The sequence below is a fragment of the Myotis nattereri genome, assembly GCF_964212035.1.
Source record: "Myotis nattereri genome assembly, chromosome: X".
In the NCBI taxonomy this organism is placed as follows: domain Eukaryota; kingdom Metazoa; phylum Chordata; class Mammalia; order Chiroptera; family Vespertilionidae; genus Myotis; species Myotis nattereri.
Window position 1 is genome coordinate 110,660,742 of NC_138078.1, and position 17,164 is coordinate 110,677,905.

At 44.7% G+C, this 17,164-nt stretch overlaps 1 protein-coding gene across 1 annotated transcript in view; it reads right to left on the reverse strand.

Moving 5' to 3' along the window:
- Positions 1 to 13,212, reverse strand: part of TMEM255A (transmembrane protein 255A) — a 56,288-nt gene extending 43,076 nt beyond the window's left edge. Inside the window, exons 1-2 of the mRNA XM_081115224.1 lie at positions 12,964 to 13,212; positions 6,415 to 6,557 (exon numbers count right to left, since the gene is read on the reverse strand). Of these exons, the coding sequence (XP_080971350.1) occupies positions 6,415 to 6,557; positions 12,964 to 13,021 (201 nt within the window). The 5' untranslated portion in view covers positions 13,022 to 13,212. The remainder of the gene's footprint in view (positions 1 to 6,414; positions 6,558 to 12,963) is intronic.
- Positions 13,213 to 17,164: the final 3,952 nt, after the last annotated feature.

A 17,164-nucleotide genomic window follows, 5' to 3' on the forward strand; every position in this document is an offset into this window, starting at 1 on the left:
TGAAGGTGCTCAATTATGGGGTGTTCCTCATGACCCCACTGGGATGTTAGATAACATATGATATGTGCACTATATTGCCTTCTAAAATAAAAAAGTCTAAAGTCTAAACACATCTAGCCCGAATCAAGGGTTCAGATAAGGGATTGTGGACCTGTATAAACAAAGCTAAATGAAAATATAGTGCAATATCCCACACAGCAGGATGTGAGAATTTTCTAGGAATCATTAGTCGGAATCTATGGTAAGTTCAAATACAGTAGACATCACTGTGGACCTTAGTAGCTGAGAAATGTCCCTACTGTGTCATTGAGTTGGGATAAGACAGAGCATTTAGAATTTTAGATATACAGAAAGAGAAAGAAGGGTGAATGTTCCGGGACAGGGGTAACCATGTAAGTGACAATATCAAGGCAGAAAAGCCCAAGTCATGTTCAGGGGACTGTGAATTAACAATTTTGGCAGAAGAGAGGTCATGGGAAACCAGGCATCTTGCGAGAGCTTTGAATGAGAACACTCAAGAAGCAACAAGGAACCAATGAAGGTTAGAACCTTCTGGCATTATAAGTCTTATCTCGCAAATCAAGTTTTGCATGTCATCTTTAAATGTACTTACTATAGTAGCAACTTTAATTTAGAATGATCTTATATTTTAGAAACATTTTCAACACGAGGTGGACAAAAATTCTGCCTAATTCATAATAAACCACCAAATCCCACTATCCAGAACTCCGTGTATTTCCTGAGCATTCAAGTTAGTCAAAACTTGGTTGGATTTATCAAGAGTCTTTATCTGTGAAGCTCAAGTCACACTGGCCTAATGAAGGTTTCTAGGCTATTAATTGTTTCTGAATGATCCCTGTTGTCCCTGTCTCCTGATATAATTTTCAGTTAACTGACCCCACATCCTCCAAAGGAATTGGGGTAAAAACTCCTGTTTTTTTTTTTTTTTCCTGAAAGAAAACCCAGGCTGGTGTGGGCCCTATCGTACAAAAGCTGGGGAGAGGGTTCAAGAATGAAAGGCTTTCCGCACTGATCTGGTGGCCAACTCCATCTTGTGGGTTGATTGGGAAACACATTTAAAGGCCTCCCTCTTCTGGATCTAAAGTTACAGAATTATAGGGAAGGAGCAGGTTCTTTCCCCTGCCTTTTTCAGTTTCATACAACCAGGCTCTTGTTTTTTGCGGCCTTCAGAGTAGAAAGTTCACCAAAATTCTTTTGGAATAGGATGTCTTAAATATGTGAAGACAGTAAAAATGCAAAATTGATGTTTTTCTTTGGAGATTTAAATTTTTTAAAATTGTACAATTCAGCCTGTATAGATGAGTATAATTTTAAAGATGCATGTGTACATGTGTGTCTTAGGGCGATGATAACATTCTAGCTCAGGTGAGTAGCTAACTATTATAATGCACCTTGTTTTACAAGGGCATCTCTTTTGGCAAAATAAGTATGCCCTAGAAAAGTTTCACATGACTTAGAGTTATGCAAACGTTATATTTTAAAATGCCCAAGATCTCAATATTTAAATAAATTGTATGGTAAGTCTTCTCTTAATCTAATAATTGCTCCCTAATTTATCTGTTTTGAAATTTAACTTCTCATATATTGTTAACACATTTAACCAGAGTCCAAAACAGTAGGGTTACAAATAACCTGAAAAATTTTCACAGTCCTATACAATAGAATTTTATATTCAAAGTGACCAATTTGACAGTATAAATCTTAAAATGCCACATTATGCTCATTCTGGTTTTATTGCTAAGCATACTATTACTTATTGTTTTAGTTGCTTGTCCACCTGAATTAGACTTCCCTGAGGTGTTCATTAAAATGCATATTCAGCATGTCTTACTCTTTCAATCAAAGGTTAGCGCAGGAAAAGAAAGCTCAGGTCCTAGGATCCCACCCAGACAAACTAAATCAGGATCTCTGGGGGTAGGGAGCAGAGCTCTGTATTTTCCACATGTTCACCAGGTCATTTCTATGCATGCCAAGGTGGGGAAATTACTGGCTTGGAGTTTATATAGTACCTCTCTAATAGCCAAACTATTCAATTAGTGAAAGTGTCCCATTCCTGGACAAGTCTTGATTCTCAGGCACTTACTGTTTCACAGGTATGAATCCTAATTTTATTTGTTACAACATGATCTGACCTATAGACTCAAATAGATTTTTCTGCTTTTCAAACTGTAACTTTCCCCCTTCGATTTCTATAATTAACACCCTTTAAAAATCAACAGAAACTATAAGAACAAATTTTTAAAGGTTAAACCATGGGGCACACTGTCTGTTAAAGATGGCTCTCCTATTAACATTTCCAGATTAGCTTTTAGTGAAGAGCGCACACAGAGACACACGCCCCCACGGCTTCAACTGGCAGCTCTAGCTGAACATCAGGTACTCAAATAACAACAATCATGCACCCTCCTTCCTTTGTTAATGTATTCCCACCTAGCCACCCACAGCCAGGTCTTCTACAGAGAAAGTTCATAGCCACCCTTCGTGAATAGGAGTTCCTACTCTTAAAGTACATGGAAAATGCTTTTCCTTCACCCATGGAGATTCTGAATCTTGGCTTAAGCATTATTAGCTCATCAGTCAGAAATATTTCACTAAATGCAGCTACCTGAAACACACAAAGGCACACAGACCCTATAGATTGCTTTTCTAAGCCACCAAAACGCAATCTTCCCTCCCTTTCCTCCCCGCCCCCCCCCGCCCCCCTTGCTTGTGTTTAAAGGTAAAATCCAATTTTGCTGACAACTGGTTTTCTTGCCTCACCACAGGAAGTGGACTGAGTTCTCACATCATATGTTTAACAGAGGGCACCAAACTGTGTCTGTGGGACACCTGCTCTTGGCTGGCTAGGGGAGCTCTGCTGGTCCTAAAACTGTAAAGTCACATCCCCAGGCCACCTTCAGCTCCTGGGAGTCCAGCCCACGTCATGCCCTAGCTTTGCTGGGCTCTTGAGGAGGCTGACTATGGAACTAGTGACCTAAGCAGCAGGCATCAGGCTTGTTCACTGCTGGCTTGTCAAAGGCATCCATCTTTTACCCCTTTCCCTCTCTATGCTTCTCTCTCCCATCCCCACCTCTCAAAGAAAAAAGGAAAAGAAAGAAAACAACAAATACATCTGAACTCTTTGCTATCCTAAAAAAATATATTAAAAGAACGAACCATCCTAAAGTACCTTCCTGTTTTCCCACAATTACAATTGGGAATTCATTTGATATTGAAAATATGAGCCAAATTCTAGAGTTAGGTTTTGGGGTTTAACAGCAGTGTGTGTGGAGTGTGGATACAAATGAGATTTTGTTTGTTTTTCTTTCCTTCCCCCCGCCCCCAGCTTTATTGAGGCATAACTGATAAATAAAATTGTATATATTTAAAGTGTACAGTGTGATGGTTTTATATAAAATGAGGTTTTGTGCCAGCACCGGTTTGGCTCAGTGGATAGAGCGTCGGCCTGCGGACTGAGGGGTCCCAGGTTCGATTCCGTTCAGGGGCATGTACCTTGGTTGCGGGCACATCCCCAGTGTGGGGAGTGCAGAAGGCAGCTGATCGATGTTTCTAACTCTCTATCCCTGTCCCTTCCTCTCTGTAAAAAATCAATAAAATATATTTTAAAAAAAATGAGGTTTTGTGTGCCCTGGCCAGTTGCTCAGTGGTTAGAGTGTCGGCCCTCGGCCTGAAGGGTTGCAGGTTTGTCAAGGGCATGTACCAAGGTTGCCAGTTCCCTAGCCCGGTAGGGGCCAGTGGGGGAAGCAACCAACCGTGGTGTCTCTCTCACATAGATGTTTCTCTCTTCTCTCTCTCTCTCTCTCTCTCTCTCTCTCTCTCTCTCTCTCTCCTTGCTCCCTCCCACTTTCTCTAGAAATCCTTGGGTGAGGATTACAATAAATAAATAAATATATATATATATATACATACATAAATAAATAAGGTTTTGTATGTAAAGAGTGCAGAAGTTTCCAAAGTGGATTGCATGCACCCTGGGAGTGGGTAAAACAATCCACTGAAGTATGGAAATAAACTATTAGAACTTTAGTTTCCTATTTGTTTATTTAAAACTAGAGGCCGATGCACAAAAGTTGTGCAAGAGTAGGCCTTCCTTCCCCCAGCTGCTGGCACCGGCTTCCCTCTGGCACCCGGGACCTGGGCTTCCCTCGCAGTCCTAGCTTTGTCCAGAAGGTCGTCTGGAAGGACATCCGGTCTAATTAGCATATTAAGCTTTTATTATTATAGATAAGAAAGGAATTAAGTGTTACAAATATTCAATAAAGAAACTGTCATTGGCACCCTCCCTCAATGTGAATATCAGACAACAAGGTGAGCTACCTGAGGGAGGAGGGCAAGTTCCAAGCAGCAAAGGGTTGATGGAGGAGCATTTTATGTGTGACCAGATTGTCTTATCTAGTTTTAACTAAATTAGTCCCAACAAAATGGACAAGTAGTTCAGAAAGACTCCTGCTGAGAAACCACAAATTGAAGATGATCCTAATAATATAAGCACAAGCCAGCAATAAGAAAACAATAGAGTTGACACTTGTAACTCTTAGGATGAGCTTTTTGCCAGCCACATGGTGAGAGCAACAGTAAAAAACAATGACACTCATTGGTTGAGTTTCGGCCCATGAACCAAGAGGTCACTGGTTATATTCCCAGTCAGGGCACATGCCTGGGTTGTGGGCTCCATCTCCAGTGTGGGGCATGCATGAGACAGTTGATCAATGATTCTATCTCTCTATCCCTCTCCCATCCCATCCTCTCTTTCTAAAATCAACACACACACACACACACACACACACACACACACACACACACATCCTATATAATAAAAGCCTAATATGCTAAGTGTCTGGTTGTCCATTCAACCAATCAAAGTGTAATATGCCAATGATATGCTAAGGCTGTTCAACTGCTCACTATGATGTGACTGACCATCACGGGGCAGACAGTCGACTGGTTGACCAATCACTATGACATGCACTGACCACCAGAGGGCAGATGGTCCAACCAGTAGGTTAGCATGCTGCTGGGGTCTGGCCAATCAGGACTGAGTAAGATGGACCAGACACACCCTGGAGCCCTCCCACGGTTCCTCCCTGGCTGGCCAACCTCCCACATCCCTCCCAGGCCCTGATTGTGCACTGGTGGGGTCCCTCAGCCTGGCCTGTGCCCTCTCCCAATCTGGGCTGAGGGACCCCCACCCCGAATGCACGAATTTCATGCACTGGGCCTTTAGTATGTATATAAAAGGCTAATATGCTAAGTGTCTGATTGTCTGACTGGTCACCATGATACGCACTGACCACCAGGGCCCACACACTCAACACAGGAGCTGCCAAGCTCCAGTGACTTGGCAGCAGAGGTTCTTGGGTGATGCACCCCAAAACCAGAGCAGAGGGAGCCCAATTCCTTGCGGGGCTGGGCGATCCCATCTTCAGCCATGGGTTATGTTGTTTCTGGGGCACTGTTGGCCCTGAATCTGGTTTACTGCACACTTGCATTTGTGTCCCATGCCCTGTATGACAGCAACTTTGCAGAGTGCCCTCTTGTACTCTGGGACTACTTGGGGGATGTTGGAGAGCCGATTTTGGCCCAATCCCCACAGGCCAGGCCAATGGACCCCACCTGCGGGAGGGATCCCACTCACTCAGCAGACGCTGGGGAGGGACCGCAGGAGTTTGGCTCCAGGGCGTGTCTGACCCCACCCAGTTCTCCCCCACCAGCCACCTTCTAATTAATTTCCTTTCAATGTGCACGAATCCATGCATCGGGTCAATGATGCAACAGCAATCTAATCATCCGGTAAGAAGTCAGACAAAAATATTCAAAATTATCTAGTGGATTATTTAAATAAGGATTTATAGTCACTATCTTAAATGACAGACTTCATGTTATGTGCATATCATTCTTTGTAATTTAGTTAGTGTTAATATAAAGATGTTAAAATTACTGTTTATTTCACTGTATCTAAATTTTGAATGCCCACTTTGTATATTTTATAAACATGTACATAATTTATAAAAAACAAATATACATATTTTAGGAATAAATATTCTGCACATTTTTCCTGATAGGAGTGTAGGATCACTTTGGATCACAGAGTGTCAAGCTGCCAGGGACCTTAGATTTCAGGTAAGATCAGGAGACTTCTATTATATATTGAAAAGCAGATGCCCAGAGAGAAATGCTCAGAATCACACTGCTATTTAGGGATGGAGATGCTTAGTCCAGTGTTCTTCTTAATGAGCTCAGAGTTGTCTTTGTATATATTCATATAGAGATATATAAAGGAGGAAAACTGAGCAAACATTAGAAACTCAAACCGAATTGAAAAACTATTGAAGTAGAACCCAAATGTCTGTAGCCAGCAAGCTACTGAGGCCCAACTATGTATTTTATACTTACAATAACTCCTGGGTAATAACCCCCAACAGTCACATTCTGGGTCCTGGTGGTTGCAGCAAGGCCCACCGTGAGAATTAACACGGACACAATCAGCAAAGTCACGGTGACATAGATGGAGTTTCGTTTCCTCCGATTGAAGGCTCCTGAAAGTACACAGAGAAACTGAAATTGTTCATTTTGGCTGGAGAAGAGATGGACACAAAGAAAAAATTACTAGTAAGGTTTTCCTTTCCTATTCCAACTGGTAACTGGGGTTATCTCTGGGGAGTGGAATTGTGGGGAAGAAATGGAGCTTTAGTTTTTTTGGCAATCATCAGGTGCCACATTCACAATAAAAATATATATATTTCCAGTTTGAAAATAAAAAAAAAAAAACAGAAGAAATCTTACCAGTTACATAACAAGAGCAAACTTTTGTGCTTTCAGCACTCTATAAAAGATGTGTCATACCCACTTAGTAGAGTGTGTTTTAGTCTAAATTATAAGGCATATGATAAATGGGAAGTGTGCGTGTGGAAGTATTAAATGAAAATATTTTAAAGCCAATGTGTAACTAAGAAGGGCTTTTTTCATAAGCTGGAGATATGAAATTTCATTTTCAGTGTAAATATCAGAACCAAGCTAGGAACTGGGATTTTTTTTTCATTTATCTCTGACATTTGCTACCTCATAAACTTTAAAACAGTGTGTTGACAAGATTTGTCACATAACAAATGTGTGTAATAAAGTAAGTGTTTGGAGGCCATTAGTCTGCAAAGATATGTATCAGGGGAGGTAGATGGAGAGGATTATAACTTATACGTGTATAAGCTTATGTGAGGGTGACATAAATATAAATGATAAACCCATTCTCGTACTCGGTGCTTATCAGACATGATCACACAAACCAATATTTTTTTCGAAAACAGGCTTATTAAGTCAGATAGAAAAATGATATCTAGACTAGCTTTTCAATTTAATTTTTTTTAAAAGAATTGAGCACTGGAGCACAGCAGCGCTGCTCCATACTCTTCATTTCTCTGACCTGGGGAGGGGCTCTCAACAGGAAATACCAGGCACGAGTTATCCTATGAGAATCTAGCTCTCTAGTGAGGATGAAGCAGTGGGGAGCCTTCTGATGGGGTCGCCCACCCAGTGGCTTGACTGTCATTTATGGGCCTAAAAGGGGCCGCTTGGGTCTGTTCACTGGATCCCATCATTGGGGAGGCCTCACTGTAGCCTCAGGAAGCTGCTGCCCAATGAAGCCGCCTAGACTGCACCACTAGGAAGGAGGGGGGAGAGGGGTTGAGGAAAGAGGGAGGGAGGAGGGAACTGTTGGGATTTAAGAGGCCTGGTGATGGTGAGAGGGAAGGGTGGTTGCTGACCCTTCAGCCCCCAGCAGACATCCCCTTGTCTTCCCCAGTGCAGTCCCTGCAAGGCTCCAAGGGAGGTGGGAGGGGCTGGCGGTCTCCCCTGACGTCAGCCTTGAAAGTGAGGGCATGACTCATCAGGGTCATTTCTAATTGGATATTAGTCTAAGACTACTTTACATTGCAATGTAGAAGTGGCATGAGCATTTATAGGCACCCACGCTGCACCCTATTGCACCCAGGGAGGAGAGGTAAGGAGAATTGGGAAATGAGGCTCCCCTCCAGTGGTGCCCAAGTCCAGCCTCCACGGGGAAAACAGAAAGGACCACTAGAGAGATCTGTGACATCAGGGCCCTTTGTGTGAAAGGGCTATTTGGGATGCAATTGGCAAGCAGACTGATGGTAAACAGGATGAGCAATCCTGGGAGAAACCAGGCTACAAGTGGAGCGGATAGAGGAGCAGGACTTATTTCACCTGTTTACCTTGAAGGTTAGTTAATCCTTCCTCTGGATTTTGAGGGGATCGAAATGATTCTCTAAACCAGGGTCCCTGCGTCTATTCAATAATAGATACTACTCAGTGAATCTTTCAGTTGGTTTCACAGAGGGACTTTGAGCTAAACTTACCAATATCACCTCCCATTCCTGTCTGCCTTTCTCCTTTGTCACTCATACCATCTCTGCCCCAAATTGGCAGAAGAGAGTAAGGGAAACATCTAGATATACCAAGGTTATCTTTGTGACACATGAAAGTATCTCTACACCTCACATGTAACCTTAGAGACTTAATTGGGGGAGTGTATGTGTGCATGGTCTTTCTGATTTTTTTTTTTGTATCACTCACCTGCTTCTTCCCCACATGGCTTTTGATCCTATTCACAGCCTTTGGGTCTCCTTTGCAAATATCACTCTAACTCTTAAAAGCACAGGAACCAGGTCAGAAAAGTGACTCAGCAAACCACATGGTGTCATTTGAAAATCTATTTTTTTCCCCTGCTTTAGAACCTGAATTGAAAATCCAGTCAGCTGAGAAACCCAGGCAAAGATCCTAGAGCTCCACCGGGGCCTTGCCTCTAGTTAGGATTTGCTTTGGGTAAAATTCCTAAGAAAACTCTCCCATCACTAGGTTGAATATCTATTCTCTGTCCCCTCCTCCTCCCCCATGTCACCCCTTATTTTACACTATAAAGACCATACTTGTGTAAATGAAATCATTTCTAGTTGCACTTGGGGAATGGACCATTTTAAGGAATGCTGGGGGTGAATTCTATTGAAAAGTGAAGAATCATCCCTCCATTTATCTTCAGTGTTAATTTGACTTAAAAGTCACCTCTACTTAGAGCAAGACAGACCTTTTCTCTGAAGGTGTGGCCCAGTCTCCTAAAAGGCAACTCATGTGTCTGCTGAGGACACTTTCCTGGTGGTTGTTTTATTTTGGAAAGAAGTAGAGCCCTGTTCTTATTATGGTACTATTTGGGACCTGTCTTAGATGTTCCTGTAAACAGAGGATCATCTGATTCTGAATATGTCTAGTAAATGAACATATAAAAAACCCTCAAATACCACCAGGTACTTAAATAAAGCAGCAGGTACTTGAAAACAGTGCTTATCAGTGTTTGATACCTAGTGAGCAGTCAATACTTGTTGAATAAACAAGAGGCAACATCTCAGAATTGCTTCCTTTCTAACAAAACAGGCTATGGGGGGGTGTGTATGAATAAATATAGGTAACTTTCATGGAATTGATTTTTTAAAATAGGGCACACCTGATGGCTCTTTAGAACTAAAAGCTTTCTTGCCAACTAGTGTCACAACCCCAATGTTTCTCACTAGCCTGTCTACTTGGTGCCCAGCATATTCCAGTTTGAATAACAACAACCTCCCCTGTGACGACAGCAACGAGAGTCTGAAATCCCATCATTGGCATTGCCTGCCCCCCTCAGTCTGGCAGCCTCCCTGCAGGACTGCTGCAGCCCTCCTTCTCCGCAGTGCCCCACCTCCACCCCAGATTCGTGAGGACCAGGATGCTCAGCTCTAGAAGCACCCAATTATTTGCTGTCTACACCCTTTCAAATACAGCCAGCTTCTCCTTCCTCTGTATTTCCCCCCTGGTCATCTTGGTCCCCACATCTTGGTCTTTCCCTTCCTCTGAAACCTGTTCAAAAGTCACCTCCTCCAAGTGTCACCTTGGCCAAGCTCACTCTACTGGAATCACTCATTAGTTCATGTCCCTGTGTTCCTAGGTACCTTACTCAGTAAGTATATTAATTATAACTGCTACAATTATAATTGTAATTGTGGGTCTGGGTCACAACACATCTGATGTCCACCAGTTTCAGGATTATGTATCTGACACAACACCAAGGTGTGGGTTGCCAGTAGGTAGAGTGATAGTCTCTGCTCACTTGTGTTTTACCTTGTACATGTTCTTGATTACCCTCCTGATTATAAATTATGTAATCGCAGTGCAGGGAGGATGGGGGCCCAGAATCCTGTTTTTGCACTGACTAATTTGTTGTTGTTGATGACTGACTAATTTTCGAGGCTGATCTTTTGAACTGATTAGGATTTGCTTACCTTAGCTTTGCCACACAGGGGGGTCCCAGGAAGTCCCAGCCTTGAGCATCTATGCAAACAGGTGGCTGCCCACATAAGAGTCTCAAGGCTCTGCCAGTCTCCCAAACATTTCATTAAAAGCACTGAAATCCCCCCACCCTCACTGGCAAATCTTTGACCAGAGACACGCATCGGTGAATTGCAGTGTTATTTGAAGGAGTGCCCTGCTGTAGTAGAGGTGCCTTAGCCCCTTGGGGTGATGTTGCGAAAAGGGGGTACTGGGAAAGGATTAAGGGACGCTGGAGTCAGATTACCATCTTTCTATTGCCAAGCACTTTGCTCAGCTCCAAGCTATGGACTAACCATTCATCCCCAGGCAGCGAGTAAGCAAGTAACTCAGCATATAGTGCAGACACCTTGGTTCAGTGTATCTGTGTGTTTTAAATTTTAAATTTTATTGTTTGGCTGTGGTTGTGTCTTGCCTGTAGGGAGAATCCCCTCAGAAATTCTGCCCTTGGAGACTGACCCACCCACTACCCTTCCACTCCATGCAAAGGAAGATGGTGTTGCCAGAGCTGATTCAGGCCTGGGCTGCACAGGGCCAGCGCCAGGGAACTCCGGGGAGACTCAGTTGTCCAAAGTGTGAAAATCCATGGTTACCACTCCACTCAGGAATTTGCTGGAGCCCTGGATCTGCGGACTTTCCAAAGAGGGATGCATAGAGCATACTCCCGCTCCATAAGGGATCCATGATTCTTTCCCTGCAGAATCTGGACGAAGCCCATTTAACTTCTTGTTGCGCAGACCTTTCAGGAAACACAAGATTGGCCGAAGGCCCCTGGGAGCCCAAGAATCTCTTCTTGTTCCCCAACCCACAGAGCAGTGTGCCAACTAGCAACATTTTAAGCCCTGGGTTACTAACCTGCCTATTCCTCCCCAACTGGATGGCCAGGCGCGATGGAGGGGGTGGGCTGCTTGGCAGGTGGTTGTGGTGGCTGAAGGCAGTGTACTGCAGAACCCCCCCCCCACACACACACACACACTCCCTCCCCGCTCCAGCCCTCCTGCGCAGCTGCCTGGCCTCTGGGAGCCAGGACAGCTTTGGCGCCACAGCTGGCCAAGGTGAGGAGTGCATTATGTGTGCGTGTGTGTGCACGTTAGGGAGAGAGCTGGGGGGAGTCTGGTACTGCTGGGTTCTGGTTCAGACCCAAGTCCTTGGCCTCATTTGTACCACGTTGCAAATAACTACGCCCTTTAAAAAAAGCAAATTATTATACTGAATATGCAAAACCAATAAAAATATGAATTTTTCCCCCATCTAGACTATACTTTATGAGGTCCCTCCAGTGAACTAATTTTGCTGAGACCTAGTCTTTTGCCAGCAATAGGGAGCTCACAGACTGGGTGCAATCCTCTCCCCGCCCTTCCCCTCCAGATGTTCCCGCAAATTCTTCGGAGAAGACCTGAGTAGACTAGATGGCAGGAATTCAAGACGGAGGGATTTTGCAGAATGCAAAGTATGTTGGAAAGAGAGAATTCGATTTGGTTAACGTGTATCCGATGCAATTTTTAAGATTAGGTGGGATCAGGGTTTAACAATCCCCTCCCGCTCTCCTGGGCTCCAAATTAATTTCTCCGCCCAATGAAATCATAGGGCTTGGGAAGGTGCCTAACAGCTGAGAAGAACTGGGTTTGTGTTTTGTTTGTAACCAGGAGAAAGCAGCTTTGAGGGGCAGCCAATTTAGTGCCTGGAGGTAGCCATCCCCCAGTTTTGATGAGGAAAGTGTTGAACCAAATCAGGCTAGTGGGTTCCCCCCTTCCCTCCCCCCACCCCCCGCCCCACCTCTATTTCACCCAGAGAGGGAAAGTGCGATTTCAGAAGATGCGCGGGCTCACGCTCGATCTTTTTTTTCTCGCGCTCTGGCTCCCCCCGCCCCCCCCCCCCCCACACACACACTCACGCACATTGCATATCTTGTATTTGGATCATAACAGGAATCAAATTCAAGAAATGTTGATCCTGCCACTGCAGACGGCAGGGCTGGGCTGTCTTGAGTGAATCTTCAGGAATTCCCCTCCGGCCAGCCCCCCTCTTTTCTTCTCCCACCCGCCCATCCCCCAGGGTTGCGCAAACCTCCCCGTCAGCGAGGTGCAAGTCAGTCCCCCTCCCACTACAGCTCTGAATTTCAGGGCAGCTTCGATGGAGTTGGGAGGGGGTGAGGACCCCACTTCTTCTAATTATTGTTATTATAGAGCTCTTAGAAGTGACGCGGACTTTGCAAAGAGAGACCGTCGAATGGAAAGCGAAGGCGCAGGTTGCAGGGAACTGTTTTGATCCCCAGACAGCTGGGATTTACCACCGGCTGCAAGTCTGTCGACACACTCACACAAACACACTCACACCCACACTCCGGCAGGGGCAGGGAGATTCCCAGGCTAGCTGGGCGCTCCAACCTCAGCACTTCACCCCCTCCCCCGCTGGGCCGCTCCCCTGGGGCTCTGGTCCTAGACCCAGAGGCTGGGGCATGCAGACCCCCTCTTGAACCCAGCTCCCCGCCTCTCCAGGCAGTCAGGGCACTCCTTGTCCAGAAGGCAGTGCACTCACCCCTTGCTGCCGCTGCCTAGGAAGAGCGGCTGGACTTACCCATAGAATCGGGCAGGGACATATCGCTGGCCCGCTGCTGAGTCAGGGACTGATGCATGGTGAAAGCTGCTCTGCTTTCCTAGCCAACGACGCTGCTTCAGGCGTCCCTGGCTCAGGGCGCCCCGAAGAGCATCCTATTCAGTGGCAGCCGCTCCCCGTCTCTCTCAGAGAGAGACTGCCTGGGTTTGCGAGCTGCAGCCCAAGTGCCGCCTCCTCCTCCCCTCTCCTCTTCTCCCTCCCTCCTCTTCTGCCTCCCTCTGGCACGGGAGGCAGCAGCATTGGCGGTCCAGCATTGGTGTGCGCTTGCGCAAGACCCCCCTCCCTCCCCCTCAACCCCCCCCCCCCCATCCTAGTTATCCACCTCCCAGCCTCCCAAGCCAGACAGGGAGCCGTTTTAGCCCCTTGGGGCCAAGGCTGCGCAGAGAAAGAGGGGGAGGCTACAGTCTGGGGCCAAATGGCCTTCTCTGTAGTTTGGAGAGAGGGTCTTGGGCAAGCATTGTGTTCTAGGGTTTATAATTGGGGAGTGGGTAGAGTCTGAGGTTCAGAGCTGAGAAACACACACACACACACACACACACACACATTTGTGCAGGTTTGGTCTTAGTGCTTCCAGAATGACATAATGGAGCTGGACATAATCCAGAGAAGGGCCACTCTATAATCAAGGGGATGGAGGAGGGTGGAGGGCACTGCCATATGAAGATAGATTAAACAAACGCAGACTCTTCAGTCTAGAAAGATGAAGGCTAGGAAGGGATGTGACCAGAGTGTATAAAATTATGCAGAGATAGAAAGAGGGAACACAGCCTTCCTTATTCGCCACATCTGAGAATTCTAGAACCAACAGCATCCAAGAGCTAGAAGGAGATCCAGCTAAAAGAAATCTGACTCTGTATCAGCTCCCCCGTTTGTGCTTTTGTTGAAGGAGCTTTTAAGTCAAACACCTAATTTTCTCATCTTAGCAGCCATGCAAGGCAGAAAGATGAGGTATCAAGAACCCCATTTTACAGATGAAGAACCTGAGTCTCAGAAAAGGAATGAAAATTTCCTGTAGTCACTCAGCTAGCAGGTGGGATTAGAACCCAGTTCTGTTGGACTCCCAGGTCAGTGATCTTCCCACCATGGCAGCTTAACATTATTATTACTCTATATGCCATATTAAAAACCTAAGGAATTCATTAGCCCCAAGAGGTGCAATAGGATGAAAACATAAGTAGCTTTGGAAAGAGGATCAAGTCATGGCTGAGAGATCCACTGTGGATTGTTGAGGAAAACTGGGGATGAGGTGGGAATGTCCTTAATCTTGGAGGACAGCCAAGTCCTTCTCCAATGCGTCCTTTTGGACCCCATTAGAATATTGGGCTGGGAGCGTTATGTTGTTAGCCTAGAAGGCTGGTTCTGATGCCCTCAAAACAGTCGCAGAACAGGATGAGGCTTCCTTGAAGCCCCCAGAGACATCTGCCTGGTGGCCACAGGAAGTGGAAGGCGAGGGAGGGGATAACAGTGGGTGCCAGCTCCTTCAAGAAACTCTGCTCTGTGCATACCAGGGAATTGACCTGTTTGAAGGCATCCATCTCTCCCAGTGAGAGCTCCCAGGTTCCTTTTACCAGGTTTCCTTCCAACCACCTTCCCCTGATGATTGCTTGCAGCCCTTTCTCGGTGAGTGACTCCCCCCACTACCCTACCACCACCCTACCCTCCCCCCCCCCCCCCCCGCTGCCACCACCACCACCTCACACACAAAAATCCATCTCAGAACTGAGCATAGAACTGCTGAGAGTTGATGAAGAAGAGTAGTTGTTTTCTCCCAGCTCTGTTTTGCTAATCTACTCTGAGACTTTGTTTCCTTTTGCAGGAAATGGAACCAAGGGCCCTGGCCCTTTCCAATCTTCCAAAGGAAGAAAAGATGCTTCCTGAAGGTTAAAAAGGAAACACTTTGTAAAGATCTTGGGCACACCCCAGGGGCCAGGCTGAATGCTGTGTCAGGTATTATTAGCAACCCTACGCTATAGATGTGGTTTAGAAATCTGTGATATATGTCCTAGATAGAGATGAGATGTTGTAGAAATGTGTGTCTTAAGCATGCTTGGCCTATGTGTCCGTCTCCATGAGCTGCACAAAGGCAGAGAGAAATCCCGTATTTGCACTCTTTCCATGTTGGTCTTCAGGTCTGTTTACTTATCTCTTCCTCCCCCATTCTAAATACCTCATATAGTTAATGTAAAAAAAACTCTGACAATCAGCACTGAATTCTCAGGAGTACTTCATAATGAACTGATTTTGTCTCTGTCAAAGTAGCCTGGAAGAAAAGAGGGTTTTATACAGGCTGGAAAAGACTGTTTTACACCTTCTTTAGAGATGTTTGGCTTCCCTATAGCAACCATATAGCTAGAGATCCCTAAAGAAGCCAAATAGAAACTTGTTACCATGCTGATTTCAAGGGAGAGAATGAGGTCTTTTCATTTTAGAGAGAAGCACATTACTCATCAATTGACACAGAGGGCATATGTAATTTGACCTTTGTAATCAAAGCCATATACTAATGAGATGCCCTTAATGGGGGTAAGCCTTGCTTTATGCAACATCTGTATTACTGAATCCTGTGTGAAGATTAAAAGCTATTTTAGAAATTGCTACAGGAGCTGACTATTTAAAAGAACTATGTATATTTCCTTTAGACTGTCTCCTGAGGTACCTTATGGAACTTGGAACACAGCAAGTCAGGTTAAAAATGACTTTGAGTCCAGTGGTAGTGACAATAGCAGCAGCTGTGGCAGCTCAGAAAATAGTAGCAGTCTTTTCTCCAGGGATTGTATGCTTGTTTGGACAGAGGAGGAGCTGAGATAAGGGGAAGGACTAGAATGGGAACTGGGGTGCGGGGGAGGCTCACATTTAAACCAAGCCTGGCACAAAGACCCCCAAAAGAAAGTTTATTTTAACTCAGAATGAGCTGGACAATTAAAAAGCAAAGGCATTTTTTTCATGAGCTCCATTCTGATTTTATTCAAAACACATGTGGATTTGATACATTAATAGACTCATAGCAAAACTGATCAATACACAAGCCACCTAGATGCAAGAACAGGAAAACAGATGTTTCATGCCAGTGAGGGCTACTATAACACACACACACACACACACACACACACACACACACACACACACATCCTAGCCATTGTCTCTCTAGCCTGATTATCCTGATTATCACCACCCACCTCTCAACTCCCAGAATTGAGTTGACCAAGGATATAAAGGAAGCTTCAGAATAATGGAGAACCTCAAAAGTTCTAAACAGCCAAATTGAGGTTGCAGTTGTGCCTACTGGACGACTTCAGGTTAATGCCTGGCACCCAGTGCTCACACCACAAGCAGCTGAATTTTAACTGAAGAGAACTATGGTTGATGGTGAGATTTCAGCCATGAAGCCTGACTGGTTCCCATTGTCAGCTGGTCATTTTCTGCAGGTACCAGGAAAATCACCATAGCATCAGGGAGCAAAACTGGTATTTGTCTTTACTTTGTTATTGTTTCCTTCCTATTCTGCAACCTGCTTCGGTTACCAAACACTATATCGTAAGTGTTTTCCAATACCAGTAAGACATTTTTGATGACATGACTTTAAATGGATGGAGCATCATTTATTTACCATTCCCTATTATTGAATATTTTAAAGGTTTTAAATTTTTCACCATTATGAATAACTCAATGAGCTAAATCTTTGCATCTTTATTACCATAGGATACCATATTATGGTGGAAATATTGGTTCAAAAAATCAAAATATATTTTTCTAATGAAAACATTTTTTTCAACATGTACATAGTGAAGTGTCTTAAGTGTATATAGTGATGCTTTTTTTTACATATACACACCCTTTAACCATCCAGATCAAGATGTTTAACCTTTCCAACATCCCAGGTGGCTTCTTTGAGCCCCCTTCCAAGGCAATAACCCTCTTAGAGATAAACGCTCTTCTGATTTTTATCATCAAATCCAAATATTTTTAAGGCTTTTAATACATATTGCCAAATTGTCCTCCGAAATATTTGTGGCAAAGTACATTCCCACCATCAGCAAGTGAAAGTGCCTGGGTCCTCACACCCTCTTGGCTTTACCTGCCAAAGGAGATATGTTAGCACTTAAGACACACCTAGCTACACTTAGAAACAGGCAGGGGCAGTCAAGAAGCCACACTGGAGTTC